This window comes from Ixodes scapularis, unplaced genomic scaffold (genome assembly GCF_016920785.2).
Source record: "Ixodes scapularis isolate PalLabHiFi unplaced genomic scaffold, ASM1692078v2 PGA_scaffold1__304_contigs__length_218370807, whole genome shotgun sequence".
NCBI lineage: Eukaryota > Metazoa > Arthropoda > Arachnida > Ixodida > Ixodidae > Ixodes > Ixodes scapularis.
The window spans coordinates 98,936,378-98,951,565 of record NW_024609846.1 but is presented as its reverse complement, the minus strand read 5'-3'; the positions used below and the strand labels follow the sequence as shown (position 1 = coordinate 98,951,565).

At 45.0% G+C, this 15,188-nt stretch overlaps 1 protein-coding gene across 1 annotated transcript in view; it reads right to left on the bottom strand.

Annotated features, from left to right (window-relative positions):
- The window catches only part of LOC8031112 (rabankyrin-5), a 42,371-nt gene that overhangs the window by 21,474 nt on the left and 5,709 nt on the right, over nucleotides 1-15,188 (bottom strand). The window contains exons 3-10 of the mRNA XM_029974682.4: nucleotides 13,919-14,037; nucleotides 12,699-12,834; nucleotides 11,424-11,547; nucleotides 9,658-9,807; nucleotides 7,532-7,697; nucleotides 6,597-6,792; nucleotides 2,736-2,950; nucleotides 450-547 (exon numbers count right to left, since the gene is read on the bottom strand). Coding sequence (XP_029830542.3) covers nucleotides 450-547; nucleotides 2,736-2,950; nucleotides 6,597-6,792; nucleotides 7,532-7,697; nucleotides 9,658-9,807; nucleotides 11,424-11,547; nucleotides 12,699-12,834; nucleotides 13,919-14,037 — 1,204 coding nt within the window. The remainder of the gene's footprint in view (nucleotides 1-449; nucleotides 548-2,735; nucleotides 2,951-6,596; nucleotides 6,793-7,531; nucleotides 7,698-9,657; nucleotides 9,808-11,423; nucleotides 11,548-12,698; nucleotides 12,835-13,918; nucleotides 14,038-15,188) is intronic.

Sequence of the window (15,188 nt, the reverse complement as noted above, 5' to 3'; positions counted from 1 at the left end):
GCGTGAGTTCCAGCCGAATGCCGATGCGGCACGCAAACTCCATATGTGCACCGCACTTGCCTCCAGTAGGCGACGTCAAGAATCAAGTACTACGACCTTGTTATCTAGGAACTGTTGAATAGGTTCGCACAAGGCGAGAGTAGATGATTTGTTAAACAAAGTGTAACGACGCAAACGCAATGTTCGCAGATGTGAAGCGACGCATTTAGGACTTGGCTAACTGTTAAAGAAAGCTATCTGGGCACATGATTGGAGAATGCAGCCTTATGTCGCACTGTATGCTATGCACTACTCGCTTCTTTTACACTCCCAAGGCGTTGCATATTAAGATTTACTGGTTGCAACTTCGAAAGACAGTCTGCAACAGATGTGCTCGACACTAGATGCAAATGGGGCGTGCACCAGGGCACCGCCATTAGGAGCGCGGGTTGCACATTGCAATCGCCCACCTTGTTATTGCTGTGATTAGTTTGGGCTCCGCGGTTGGCCAGGAAGATTCCACCGTCTTCGTTGCCGGCCCGAGCCACTAGGTGGAGCTGAGTGTCTCCTGCAAATCACGCAAAAAACTGTAAACCAAAACCCAACTGGTAAGAGTGTGGTCAATGGTAGACCATATTCATACTTTGTCACCACAGTAGTGTGATTATCTCGAGCTTGCTGTGTCGCCATTTTCTCCAATTCTTTTTAGGGGCGAAGCTCCTTGGGGTCTAGTCTTGTCCATCCGTCCGGCGTCGATGCTCACATCGAATGCACTGCCTCCGGGATCGGCCCACTTTTAAAAAAAAATGTACGCCCTCACGGGGGTTCGAACTCAGGACCGCTCGCTTACGAAGCAGACGTCTTAACCACTACGCTACACTCCAACGTTGCATGTAGCCACTCAACGTCTATACAGGAGAGGGAGGTGCGGTCAAATGCGTATATAATCGCGTTAAACTTTGCATGCATTGGCTCAACGTTTATAGACGAGAGGGCGCTGCGGTCAAATGCTCAAATGCGTATATAACCATGATCCATACCACACATTCTCTTTCTGACATGGACCGTTAACTTAAGCGGTGGGGGTGCGTTCCCACAGCTTCTAGCGGATCCAAGCTGATCCGCTAGAACCAGTGGCTCTGTATTTCACTGACCATAAAGCAGTAATAATGAAGTCGAAACGCAACCCGAAACTCAGCACTACCTATGAGCAATAAAAAAAAAATCAGCACCATCAGCACTACCTATGAACAATAAAATCAGTATCATCAGCACCACTAGAGCTTTGCCCCAATCAACATCATTCACCACGTGGAGATGCGACCTCTTTTTTATTTCATTTGTCCCTGCATCGTTATTAAATAAACGACCAAGATGCCCCTTGATAACTTCCACCCAATGCATCTGACTTTATTTACCGTTGGAGAGAGTAAAATCAATCAACTTTTGCTGCTATTGATATAACAGGAAGTACCGTAAACGACTTAATTTTCGGGAGGTTCCAATTTTTGTGAATTTCGCGACTCAAAGTAGACGCGCAAAAAATTTATCGCGTGAATACATAATTCCACGGTGACTAATGCATGGCATACCACTCCCAATCGCGAAAGTTTGTGCCCGCAAAAAAATTCAAAGAATCCACACTTCGCAAAATTCACAAAACATTGTGCTTGCAAAAATGAAGTTGTTTATGATATTAACTCTTTCCTGACTGCGCCCATAGGTCATCGATCACCTGTGATCGTTGAATTCCACGCGCCGCCAAGAAATTAAATTTGGTGCGGAGAATTATGTTACACAATCTCGTGGATGGCTGAAGAGCTCTAGTTTCGGTTTCAAGGTAGGTTTGAGGTTTAACACAAGCTGGTGGGTTGTCAAAAATAGTCCTGGGAGCGGTGGTTGCACTTGTATAACATGACTAACTGCATGCACCAGTCTTTGCAACAAAAATGGCATTATTTACATAATTCAACTATACTGTGGCATACTTTTTAGACCTCAAGAGCTCTGGACACACTTTAAGTTATGTCATAGGCATCGCTTAACAGATGTTTGTCAATAAGCGTCACTATAATTTTCAGTCCTGTCCTGAGCTGGTGTGCACGTTTTATGTTCCCAACAAAGCAAACAAAAATGCTAAATATGAAAGAATTGCAACCAAGGCTATGACAAAACCAACGTAGAACACAAAAAAAGTATTCTGCTGAAGATGTGAGGTGAACTTATTTGTGTTTCTCCAATATAAGCATACCTTCATTGAAAAGCACACACATACGGGGGATAACTCTCCCACGAACCAAAGATAAACAATGTCAGTTAGACTACATTAACTTTCAGAATTAATAGCCATGCGTGTGAGCCACATTTTGTATATTCTGAATTTTTCTCATTTGTCGTTAATAAGACATAGCTGTAAAAGTTTCGGCCTTTATACACCTTCCGTGCGCATATTGTATTTTCAAGAAATAAAATTTTAACATCTTCCTCCCACATCATTCTAACCTCTGTTTCTTTTAAAAGAAAAACTAATTGGCCATATTTTGATGAGTCATATAGCCCCATATGCAAGTTAGTTAGGAAAAATAAAAGTGTTTGCAGGGATCCCCTGAAAATTGCTACTTTTCCCAGGGTCAGGCGAGAGCTAAGCCGAGCACGCAAGAGGCGAGTGTCTGCCCCATCCAAGGCCTCCCAGCTCGTAGCCTAGTAACTGGGGCGAGATGAAGGTTGCCAGGAAGCCACGACCAAAAGAAACGTACCCGTAATCTTGTTCACGGCGTCGAGACTGGCACCCCGGTCGGCCAGCCGGGCGGCGAAGCTGTCCTCGCCGTACGGCCCTGGAGGGGCGTGCAGCGCAAAGCCGAGCGGGGTCTGCTGGTCGTTGTTTCTCAGCTCCAGGTTCACACCCTTGCTCTCCAGGAGAAGGTGGAACACGTCCACGTTTTGAGCCTCTATGCTTCGGTGCAGAGGGGTGCTGAAAGAGAGGGGGACGTGTTTATGAGCAAAAAATAATGGAATGACACAAAAGCTTGATCTAGACTCGCAATGCAGTGCTGCACATGGCATCTCATACACAACTTGCCACAGGTACACTTTTTTTAATCAACACGAAACAAAAAGTTTGCTTTTCTTTTGGGTATACAGTAATGCCTCGTTAATATGAAGGCCTCTATTACCCAGAAAAACCTTCCATGGTGTGAGTCGTCCATAATAATGAATCAGGGTCAAAACACACACACAGTGATGTGATTGGCCTAAGCCGTTTTGGAGCACGTTTTGGAGCAGCCAAAACGGTGTTTTGGAGCAGCAAAAGTGGCCTTTGGAGCAGGTAAAACAGTGTTTTGGAGCAACAAAAGTTGCTTTTGGAGCAGCCAAAACAGTGTTTCGGAGCTGCAAAAGTGGCTTTTGGAGCAGATATTCTTAGAAAAATGAAAATATTTGTTTTAAGTGCTGGACGAACGAAGGACACTTCGCTCGCCGCAATAAACAAGTTATGGTCAAGTTAGTCCACCTGGGAGTCTTTCAACATGTAACTGAAATGCCAATGAGATGACACATTTTGCGATGCTTCTGTTAAATAATATATATGTAACGTTATAGATAAATAACCAAATTGCACATATTAAAATTTATTTGAAAATGACCAGCTTATTAGTAAATATCACAGCATTAGGTTGAGTACCGTAGTTATATAATATAACAAATGGAAGCTGTCTCCGACTGATGAAACACGTAACTACTGCACTGCAATGCGAAATTCTACACAAGACAAAGGTGCATTAAAGGGGCCCTGCAACAACTTTTTGACTGGTTTTTAATTTGCACCAATCCTGAGCGCACTGAACGTAGTAACTTAATGAAACTTTTCTCAAATTTCGCTTTATTTTACAAGTTATATGCAAATTAGAATTACAAAAACAAGCAAAAAATAACCTCCTTTATGACGTCGCAGGTCCTGGCTTGAGTGGCCGTGAACTAGAGGAGGGGTAGTGGGCTCATCGAGCGTCACGGCTGCCGCACTCCAAGCCGACGGCTCGAGAGGGCGCCACTAAAGCACGTGTTGGATAGGCTGTATGAAGCGGACGGCCAGGGCGGCTCGCATTGCATTTGCTGCACGATTAAAGACTAATTCGGCATTACATTTCATTGGCCACCAACGACAGCAAACACGGGGTTAATATCAGTTCAGAAAGGGAGCCACTTTACGCTGCCATAACGCCAAATGGTAAAATCACCAGTCAAGCCCGCGCCGAAAGCCTTCGGAACGCCCGGAACCGGTCGGATCCTCGTACCGGTATACAACCGCAGCGCCGCCACGTACATCCGGGACCTTTCTACGTTCGCCGTTCGTTGGCGCCTCATCCCACTAGCCCTTTCTAGTATGCGCTTTTTTTCCGCCGCTTGGTGGCGGGTATGTCGACGGGTCATTTCTTGTTTCTGTACTTTATAAACTGCATTTGTTTTTTTTATGATCTAAAAGACTGAACAAAAACTACTTTCATACATAATTGAAACGGTTTGCGACACTTATATTTTTTATCTCGACTAAAAAAAAAAAAAAAAAGATTTTAGCGGTTCTGATTAGTAGCAAGCCCAGGACCAAAGACGTCACATATCGCGCGCTTTTGGCAACGTGGGTCGCCCTCGTAGGTGGAGGAGATTTCCGCGTCGTCCATTTAAAATATGGCGCACTGATATTTAGTTACTCCCTCCGTGCCCACTAGGTTGCTCGGAACCCCAAGAGACCTGGAAACCGCAAAAAAAGGTAGACGCTTAAATATGATCGCAGGGTCCCTTTAAGACTAGCGGGTGCTTTTCTTTTTGCTTTTCGAAACTTTCTACAAGGCTGCTGCAAGCCTCGCTTTGCCTTTGGCTAGTAATGAATTCCCACTTTCAATGTCTCCAAAGAGACATTGAGATATCCCACAAGTGAACAGTGCTGTGGCCGTTGCCGAGCAATTCAGAAAAACCGTTTGCCACCGTTACATGAGGGCAACTTCGGCAGGCTTGCATCTGCACGTGCTTCATCGCGGGAGCGGAGATGGCTGTTCGATCGAAACAGACACCATGCCACTCCGCTCCGTCGCCAACTGGTTCCCAAAATTAAATGCAAAATGTAATAGACCAATCTCACTAAACGGTCGGCGCATGCGTGACGCCGCCATAAGTTTAGTTCACAGGAGGCAGAAGGCCATGCATGCCAGGGCTCGTGCCGTCTCGTGCTTAACACGGGCAGAGCTCCAACAGGATTATCGCACGTGCAGAAAGACTAAAGTTCCCTAGATGCATTGCGGCAGCGGTGGCGTAGTCAAACTGCCGAGTGAGATCAGTCCATTGTCCAGCATACGAAAAAAAAACAGTCCAGCGGCAAGTGCTTGCCAGGCCAGCAGGCGAGGTACAAGCTAAACACACAGAAAAAAAGAACCTGAGCGAGTCAGGTCAAAACAGGACATCGCGAGTCAGGGTCAAATATGTACTTGGAGCGCTTTGCGCAACGACTGAAGCACTAAAGCGTCAACAGACGCCCGCGTCTATCTTTGAAACTTTTTAAAAAGACGCGAGACGCGACACATGAACGAGGAGAGCGTGAAACGAGGGGTGGCGGGAAAAACTATGCAAGACCGGAAGGAAAATTGATACAGGGTACTTTTTGTTGGGCGGCCGCTTGTGCTACCTAGCTCATGCATGCTCAATTACGGTACTCAGTTTAGTTTCGGTCTTGAAAGACGACCAAAATTGGTCTTTTGGCGCAGGCTTGGCGCAGATTACCCATATTTTGGCAAAATGTAGCAGGATGTAGCAGGGTTCGCCCCTTGGCGCAGTTTGGCGCAATTGGCGCAGCAATCACATCACTGCACACATCAACAAGCGTAGAGGGGAGTTGCTTCTCCAACCCAAGCAGTCGGAGGAAAGGTGAAGGAGGAACTCGCATCCGGCCCCCTTTTGAGTGTCCCCGACACAGCTTTGTCACCCGTAGCCTTTGCCGTTTGTCAAGTTATGCTGCAATGGTGTATAAGAGAGCTTTGTGGGTCCAAAGCTCCTCTCCCATTCCCCAAACAGTGACGAGGTCTACAGAGAGGTGACCTAGCTGCTTTAGGATTCATTCTTCTTTGTTCCCAGTTGTAGGTCTCAAGCAACAATACTGGAAGCGGTATGACTCATTTTATGTAAAAGACAAAACAAAAACATTTAGCGCGCACTTATAGGCCCTCAGTGACATGATGTCACGTCACGTTCATGACCAAGTGACGTGACGTGACTTTGTGTCACATGATATGATGGCAGTTTCACATGATGCTAGTGTCACATGATTTCGTGGGGTCACATGACGCGACACTGAGACCTCAGTCATGGTGTCACGTGCTGCCATGTTGTGTGACACCGTGATGTCACAGTCTGATGTGAACACCACGATGTCATCCCGGTGTTCACGCGATGATGTCACGGTGAACATCTAAGAACGCTGACGACGTCACTCGAACACCGCAAGTTCTTAGGCAAAAGTTCTAAAAGCTGGGCCTATAAATGTCACACATTTAAAAGACTTACAACAGGAAACGGCAAGCTTTTCAAGCTTTCCGTACAACAAACAGCAAGCCCAGAACTGCGAGTGGGCTCACTTTCCGTTGCCGTCCTGTGCGTTGACATCAGCACCGTGCTGGAGCAGGCTGCTGGCAACCCTGTCCATTCCTTGGGGCGTGCCCTGGGAGGCCTTGAAGCCGGCCACCATGTGCAGGGCCGTCTCCTTCTCCAGGGGAACCGCCAAATCCACCGACGCCTTGTGCTCCACCAAAAACAGAGCGGAGAACTCGTCCCCTGCGGCGACCACACCAAATTGACAGTCCAAATCTTCCAAAGTTTAAATGCAGAGTGTGTTGTAGGGCTGGTTCACACGAGATGAGAGTAAAACTGTAAAAGAGCGCCACAAAAATCGTTGCACTGCTGTTAAATTTAGTGAACCCCCGAACTCATGAAAGCTCATAAATAAACATCCCCGTCTCCCAACTTTATTCGTATGATTAAGATACATCAAAACTTCTTTTACGCCTTTAAATGGAAGGAGAACATAAACACGTTCCTTTTTAGTAGCCATATATTCCCATTAGTAGCCACACAAGCTGCAAGGGCTAAATAATATAAAACAAACCGGTTTTACGGTTTAATGAGGACAGGCAGATAGGTGGCGTATGGTTTGATCAAAATATAAATGAAAAAACTTGTTTGAGGAAAAAGTTGGAGAAGACATTGTCTTTGGCAATCTACAGGGGCAACTGGCAGATCATGCGCTCGTTTGCTTGGAGAAGCTGTAGATACGCTAGAGACATCGAGGAATTGCACGGTGTGACCAATCAATTGCTTTCTCGTGCCTCAGGCAGGAAAAACGCGGCATAAGAAGCACAGATGCCACGGTCTTCTCAAAACCCATGTGGGACAAAGTGCTGCGTTGCGATCCCGAATCAAAACCAAGGCATGTTTTCGATAATCGCAGGAGCTTGCAGGAGGTCTGGACATTAAATTCCCGAGTGTAGATGAGCCAACATGGCAGGAACGTCACCTCTCTCAATGGCCTTGTGCAGCAACGTGTGACCCTTGTAGTCTGTGGCGTTCACATCCGCCTTGTGGTTGAGCAGGGTGCGGGCAATGCTCTCCTGTCGCGTGGACAGCGCTAGGTCCAGGGGAAGGCTGCCCCCGTCGTCCAACTCGTTCAGCTTGCCCGGAAGCTGCGTTATACCGCACATCGATTTCGAACGCAAAACAACAGTAACCTAGTAAAACGAAACGATGACCTCACCAAATTGTGAAACCGACATTGTGTCATATTGTTGGCAGTGTCATTATTAACAGGCCAGCAACACTGGACATGCATGATCAGAAAACAAAGTTATTTCATTCTTTAAGACTGACGTTGTTGCAAGAAAAAATTCAGAAACAACAATGACCACGAAGGAAGAAATCTAAAATGTAGCTACCGTAATATCCCGAGTCATCGCCCATCCCCGAGCCATCGCCCACCCCATTTTTTGGGCCAATATCGATTTCCGAAAAAACACCGAGTCATCGCCCACCCCTTCAAATACCCAGGCGCGGACTCCGCGATCCGCGAACACTCGTCCTACCCGAATGACGCGGCCGCGGACCTTACAGTTCGAGGACGTCCGTGACAAAGTAAAACAAAGGAGGGAAAGACACTTCTTTTTGTTTACCTCCGTGAGCGACCCCAAAGTGGTCGTGTATTCGTGCGAAAAGTAAACGATGGAGATAACAAAATAAGAGTTTGTTAATGTAACCGCGGAGTGTTAGGTCAAAGTCTGTCTCCGCCGAAGTAAGGTCACTGCGAACCCGCTCCTTCTTCCCGCCAGTCGCGACCGCGGTTGTGCAATAGTTTAGGCAAAGCCAACGCGTAAATAAAGCTTTGCTGGAACGCACTACACAGATGTTTGCAGAGCATCCCAACCGTGCATTGATAGCCCGCCGTGCACGGACGCACGTATGTACGCACCAAACAAGAAAGTTGCGCAAGAGCTTGCAATTGACAAGGCGCCCGACTTGGCCCGATGCCAAAGTATTTGCTTTCCCGCTTTCGCAGCATTGCTCTTGGTCGCTTCTTTGGTCCGCTCGCTCGTTGCGCCTGGTCGGTTTTTCTATTTTCTTGTAGACTTTTCTTTCTTTTTTTTTACTAACTAGGAGAACATAGTGGTGACATTCTTTCACGGAACAAATGTTCGCGCTATATGCAGATCGGCGGTGTTTCTAGCGCGTATGCAAGCAACGGACTTCGCTATAGTAAAATATTCTTTCGTGAGCATTTTTTTCTATAAAACAATGAAACTAAATCGAGTTTTGGGTTTGATGTATCTCTTGTGCATCAGCGCTAGATACGCAGAGAAAAATAGGCGGTTTTTTCCGCTTTTTTTCAAGTGTTTGTGCTCACCCACCGAGACATGGCCCACCCCACTTTTTTAATGAATTTCAGGTGGTAGGGGGGTGGGCGATGACTCGGGATATTACGGTATATTACGTAATCTAGTATATCAAAACATTGACATTACAAAGTTTGGAAACCAATGTTCCAGTCGACGTCAATACGTTGGCACATTATTGTGACCAAACAAGCAATACTGATATTAGATTTATAGCGATCAAATGATCAAACATAGGTAAGGTTGTAAGAAAAGAACCCAGCAATTCTCTCTATTTAGATACAGGCTCATCATGCAAATCAAACCCTTTCCATTCCCCAGCAGCTCAGAGCCCATCACGATAAATACAGCTTTAGCACGCCCAATCGTGAAGCTGACTTTGTCTTCGTACAGGCAGACAAACAGGAGCCCAGTCGTTGATGTTTGTTGTGCTCCTCTACACATAGTTCCAAGAAAATATTGGCATGCACGAAGAACGGCACATCTCAACTACAACAGCCCAGACTGCTTGCAACTCCAGTCTGAGCAGCAATATTTGATAGCAGGAACAGACCTCGGAAACTAGGATGTCCCTGACAAAAGCAGCAGCAAAAATAATCTCAACGTTCCATCTGAGCTATGGAACTCGGGAAATACACGTACAGTAGAAGTTACAAATGAGGATTTGCTGCTATATGTACACCGATGTGATGACAAAAACCCACCTGAACAACTAAATGGCCGATCAAACAAGGGATTCAAAGGAGTGAACGCTGCTAACCTGGGAATCAAACTCTATCAGGTAAAGGAAGACAACGTCCTCCCGCTTGGTACGGATGGCCGTGTGGAGCGGGTAGCGCGTCTTGGCCTTGAACATGCTGTACAGTAGCGGGGCACTCATATGTGCAAAGTCGTCACTCCCAAAGTCATTCTGAAAGGAAGCAGCAATGCAGGGGCTGACAAAACTTTTCAGACTGAACACAACAACTTTATTAGAAACAATGAAACCACAAAGTATCACTACTTCCAGTTCATTTATGCTGCTACACAAAGTTCACACACTATCCTCTGTTCAATATAAGCTAATTCTTGCTGCAAAGAGGCTGTAAGAGTCAAGCAGCAATCTACAAATGACCATAAAACAAACAAAAAAAAAGACCAACACTCTTGCACACTTGGGAAACAGCTTAGTACCACTCTTGCCTAGGTGGTAGGTAGATAAACCTATCCAGTTTGAGAGAAGGTTAACAGTAACAGTGAGGGCAAAATGTAAGTTAAGCATATCTCGAGCTTGTGGAAACTTGGGAATAGTAAACAAGTCAACGATACGAAGAGTATTCTGACTTCTCTGATTTAATTATAACTATGACAGAACCTCATTCATACACTCTTTCAAAAAACTGCAACAATAAGCTTATGATCCGGGAAAATGTAAAAACTGATAACACTTTTGCATAGGTGAGACAGAAATCAACCTTTGCACATCAATTTATTTCACATGGATTTTCATGGCTATAAAGAAGTACCATATTTATTCAAATCCTTGTCTAAATTTGGTTATGATCTACAGTGACGTCTCGTTAATATGAACCCTGTTAATTAATATGGACACCCCGCTATATAGACAAAATTTTCGAGAGCCGATCCATCCCCATACAATTTACCTCATTAATATAGAAGCCCTAAGTCTGGACTATAAACAGTTAGCTAAAAAGGAACAAATTGGGTAAAAGCATGCATTTTTGTCCTGTTTTTATGGACACAAGCATTTAAAAGATGGCCCATAAGCACTAAGAAAGAAAAAAAAAAAAGATTAGGAGAAACCACTCAGTAGAAAATGCACCTGTGAAGTAAAGTGCAGCAAAGTGCCTTGCAAAGCCTTTTATTATGGTTTGCTGTGTTCGATTTCTGAGCTACAATAAAGGGATACTGAACCGAAATATGGATTTCGCAAAATAAGGCCGCAGAAGCGTTGAACGGGATGCTACGAACTCCACAACATCACTCACACATCAATATCTCAAACGGATGGCTGTACTTTTGGAAAGGAAGGGAGCAATCAATAGAGGGCTATGATGTCATTGTCCCCCTGGAAGATTTGAGAATGAGGGGAAGCGGCTTCGCTTCTCTTCTCGCTTCGGTTCACCAGCTCGACGGGACGTAGCGAGGAGAGGGAATGAGAACCGTGACATGACTTGTCTCGTCGGCTGTGTTCAATCACGCACTTCTTTTCCAAAAATACGGCGATCCGTTAGAGATATCACATTATGAGTGATGTGTTGGGTTTTGCAGCGTCCCACCTATCCGTCTAGTCTTGTTTTGAGAGATTGAAATTCGGTTTAGTATCCCTTTAAAGATACATTTTATTTGCAGTCCATCTTGCAGTGGTCAATCTCGATTTTAAACACTTGCAGAGTTGCACGGGTGATGAAACTTAACAGGAGCAATGAGGTTTATTGGAGGCAAATTCGGTACATTACAGAGCTTGAGAAATAAAATGGTTGTGATATTGCACAGCCAAGACAAGACGGACAAGAAAAAGCTTACCCAATGGTTGGATATGAGCTCCGAACAGTGATGCTGCAAGTTCCGGGCGCCTATCTCGTCTGCCATCTGATAGTAGCGCACACAGTTCTTCACATTCACCGAAGACATCAGGGCCTCTTCGCACCTAGTGGAACCAAGCGAGAAACATTTCATTACCGTAAAATCCCGAGAGATAACCCACCTAACATCAAGAGCAATTCAGGTGAAAATATGGAGTGGCCTAACTTTAGGTGTAAAATGAAGAAACTTTTAAAACATTACTATTTTTAGGTCATGTTCCTTCCAAGCTTGTTATGGTGGCGAGGGGCAACGAAGCAAAGATGACTGTACTTCCCAGCTAGCAACGTTCGCTTATATTCCGCCATAGCTAACTAGCTGCATTTACACCGAGGTCATCATTGACCCCAATACTACTTATTACAAGGAGTCGGGTACCTTTCGGTGTTTAAAAAAAAATAGCAAATCAAGTCAAAAATAGGGGTGGGCTATCTTTTGGGAGTGGGGCATCTCTCGGAATTTTACGGTAGTTTGTTCTTTTATTGCATGCTCAAATTATGAGTGCCATACTTCTTCCTTTCCCCGTAAAATGAATGCAATAACTTGAAACTAACTGTTAATACAGCAAGCCTGTTTTATAAAATCTTGGCGAATGTTACTAGAGGTAGTATGTGCAAACAGCTGAACACAGATCCCTTTGCAGAACATACTAAAAGATGGACATAGAAATGAGCATATCTTTGTCCTTTCAGGACAAATATTAGAAGAGAGAAAAAATCTCCAGGAAAATGCAGACACCAGAAGCTGAAGGAAGCCTAAAAATAGTAATAATAAGAAAAAGCCAAACGAGTAGATGGTGATTTTAATCATAAGGCTCGTTGTTAAAATAGCTCAAAAAACATTGGTATCTACATATGACAATCTCAACTATTAATCGAAGATAAAGGTCTAGTGGTGCATTTTATCTCTTGTAATTTCGAGGTGTAGATCCATTTTTGTGAAATTTTGTGAGATTTCAAACGATGGGGTCGACTGAGATGACCGAGCCACACCGAGAGTGATGCGCAGATTGTGAAAAAGAGTCGATGTCACGTCTGCACTGACTACGTTATGTAGTGTACCTAAAGTACTATGTATTCACAGGAAACTTGTACATGAATATTTTTCTCTCGTTTCCCGAGTCAACATCCTTGCTGTGGAAGAATATTAGCAGTTCCCGCTTTCCTCCATTTGGGATGGGATGCAGAGGCTGTTTGTGCATGCCCACAAACTGCCCACCTGTTCATAAGGCTTTCAAGGGAAAACCTCTTGGCTGTCTTCATGAGGTTCAGAAGGAAGGTGTCTTCCAGCCCCAGTTCCATCTGGTCCGTGTACACCCATCGGAGCAGCACAAGACCCACGTCTGGCCGGATGTCTGTACAGAAACAGTCGTTGCATTCACCTTGCTCCGGGAGACGCGTCCGTGAAAACAAAACATGCACCGATAAAATTACATCAGACAATTGTCACCCATTGGGTAGTCCACACTTGGGGACAACTTTCTGTGGCTATAAAGCCGAAGCTATGGGCGGCCATGTGCTTGCATGTCTTAGGTGCTGATCAAAGCTGTGTATGCACATCCGTCATTTCTGAAATGCTACAGCTAGTTGTATCCAAGTATAGCATTACATTTAATCTTAAATGCAATGTGAAACATTAATATATGAATTAATTTCAGATAATGCTTCACTTCACCATAAATACCTCAAGTTGACCGAGTGTTGGTTGGGCTTGCTAACTGAAAACCAAGGTGAGAGAATTAAGGCGAGCATATGGTTTCCAGATGGATTTTTTTCACCCTGAAGTAGACTGGGTTTTATGGCAACTGTTGCTGTGGTAATGGAGTTAGCAAGTGGATGGACAGCAGCAAACTAGGTAGTAGCTATCAACTGTACATGCAACAGCACTTTCAGCAAAGGATTCCAAAAGGTTATCATTCAAATGTTAAATAAGTGGCAACATCAACCACATCAATACAGATTTTTCTTTTTTTGCTGCCTCCGTGGTTTTGAGGCAAAGTGTCGGCTTACGGTTCCCCAGGTGGCGGGTTCAAATCCCGGTTGAGGTGCCCGCATAATGACGGAAGCTTGTTGCGGAGAAAGCGCCGTGTAATTGAGATTTCGGTTGCACGTCAAAAGATCCCCGGGTTGTCGAAATTATTCCTCAGTCCTCCACTGGGGCGTGCCAGATGCCCTTTGTTGGTTTGGCACATAAAACTCACCTGTTTGTTGTTGTTGTCAATACCAATTTTAGATAGCATGCCCAGCAGAAAGAAAAGCTCTTCAAAACCTTTCTGGAACTAGCCCACTAAAATGCATGAATTTCTGCTTGGACCCTTTCTTCCACCACCAAATTATATGTTTCTTGGACATTTCCTTCAACTTTTATATGGGGCTCAAAAAGTGTGGAATGCACAAAACACATAATATATTAGAAAATGGCTTGTTAATTAATGTTACCTGTGAAGTCTAGAGTGTCCACATCAGCCAGGTTGCCCACCCCCCAGGTCTGGCTGCGACAGGACAGGACGAACCGGTGGGCACGGACGGTCCGTCCGTCTAGCTGAACTGTCAGGTCACTGCACAACAAATGTGCGAGACTGACTCAGGCTTGACAAATGAAGGACAGCTGGGGCACTTGTCCTAGCAGGCTCCTCCATGCAAGCCTCCCATGCATAAGACTTTCAGCATAAAGTGAGCATTTCAATAATTCTTAAAATCTTTAATCAGCTTCATATGATTGCTTTTAGCTTACCGAGGTAGAGCAATTTAACAGCTAGCTTCCATATGGTGTGGTCATGGCACTACGTATGACAGAAACTGACAATTCCGCCTCATGAAATGCGTTCCTGCTATTCTGAAGTTGACGAGCAACTGTAGAATAAAAAAACTCTCTCATCTGAACTGTGCACAAGGACACCAAAGCTTCGGAGTGGAAAGACATCACCAAACAGAAGTAAGGCACCTAGGGGGGGGACTGAAATTTAGTTGAAAAACGAATTCATATAAATAGAATAACCAGCTTTTAGCTCGAGGTATGCAATATTCAACAGTCATTTAAAAGTATGATCACCTTATTTCAATTTACAATTTACTCTCAAGTGCCATTCATACTGCACAAGATTCTAAGGCTTGTCAATTTAGTGGTTCCTTCAGCCGGAAACATTCAAACTTATAGATTATTGTCCAAATAGGTGCCTCATAAAAACCGCCTCTCAGCGTGACATTGTGGCGGGCAAGATCAAAACAGGTCAGGGCAGCTTGCCATCTGAAGGCTGCGAGTAATCATCCAGAATCCGGACTCCGCATACCCAATTATTTTCATTTTTGGAAAAATCAAGTGCAACCGAAATTTCACCATTCGTATCCAAGACCAAGATACGTCAGGTTTGACTCAAGAATGTCTTTCCTCTCCCTCTCCCTCTCTCTCTCTCTCTCCCCCCCTTCCCCCCCCCCCCCCCCCCCCCACCCCCGTACAGAAAAAACACAAGCTTCCCAATTGAACTGCAGGACGTATCTCGAGATTGTTTCCATGTCTGAGTTACAGAGATTGGGAGACTCCAACTATCCTTGCTGGCACAACATGGTTGACACCTACAGTCAGTGACAGGCTAAGAATTCGGTAGATGCCTCGGCACAGCATGGCCAGTGCGAGCTTTTGGCCCTTGATAACACTACGGAGTGCGTTCAGTCAAAGTGCGACAAAAGGCAACGAGTGCGTGCCGGAGAC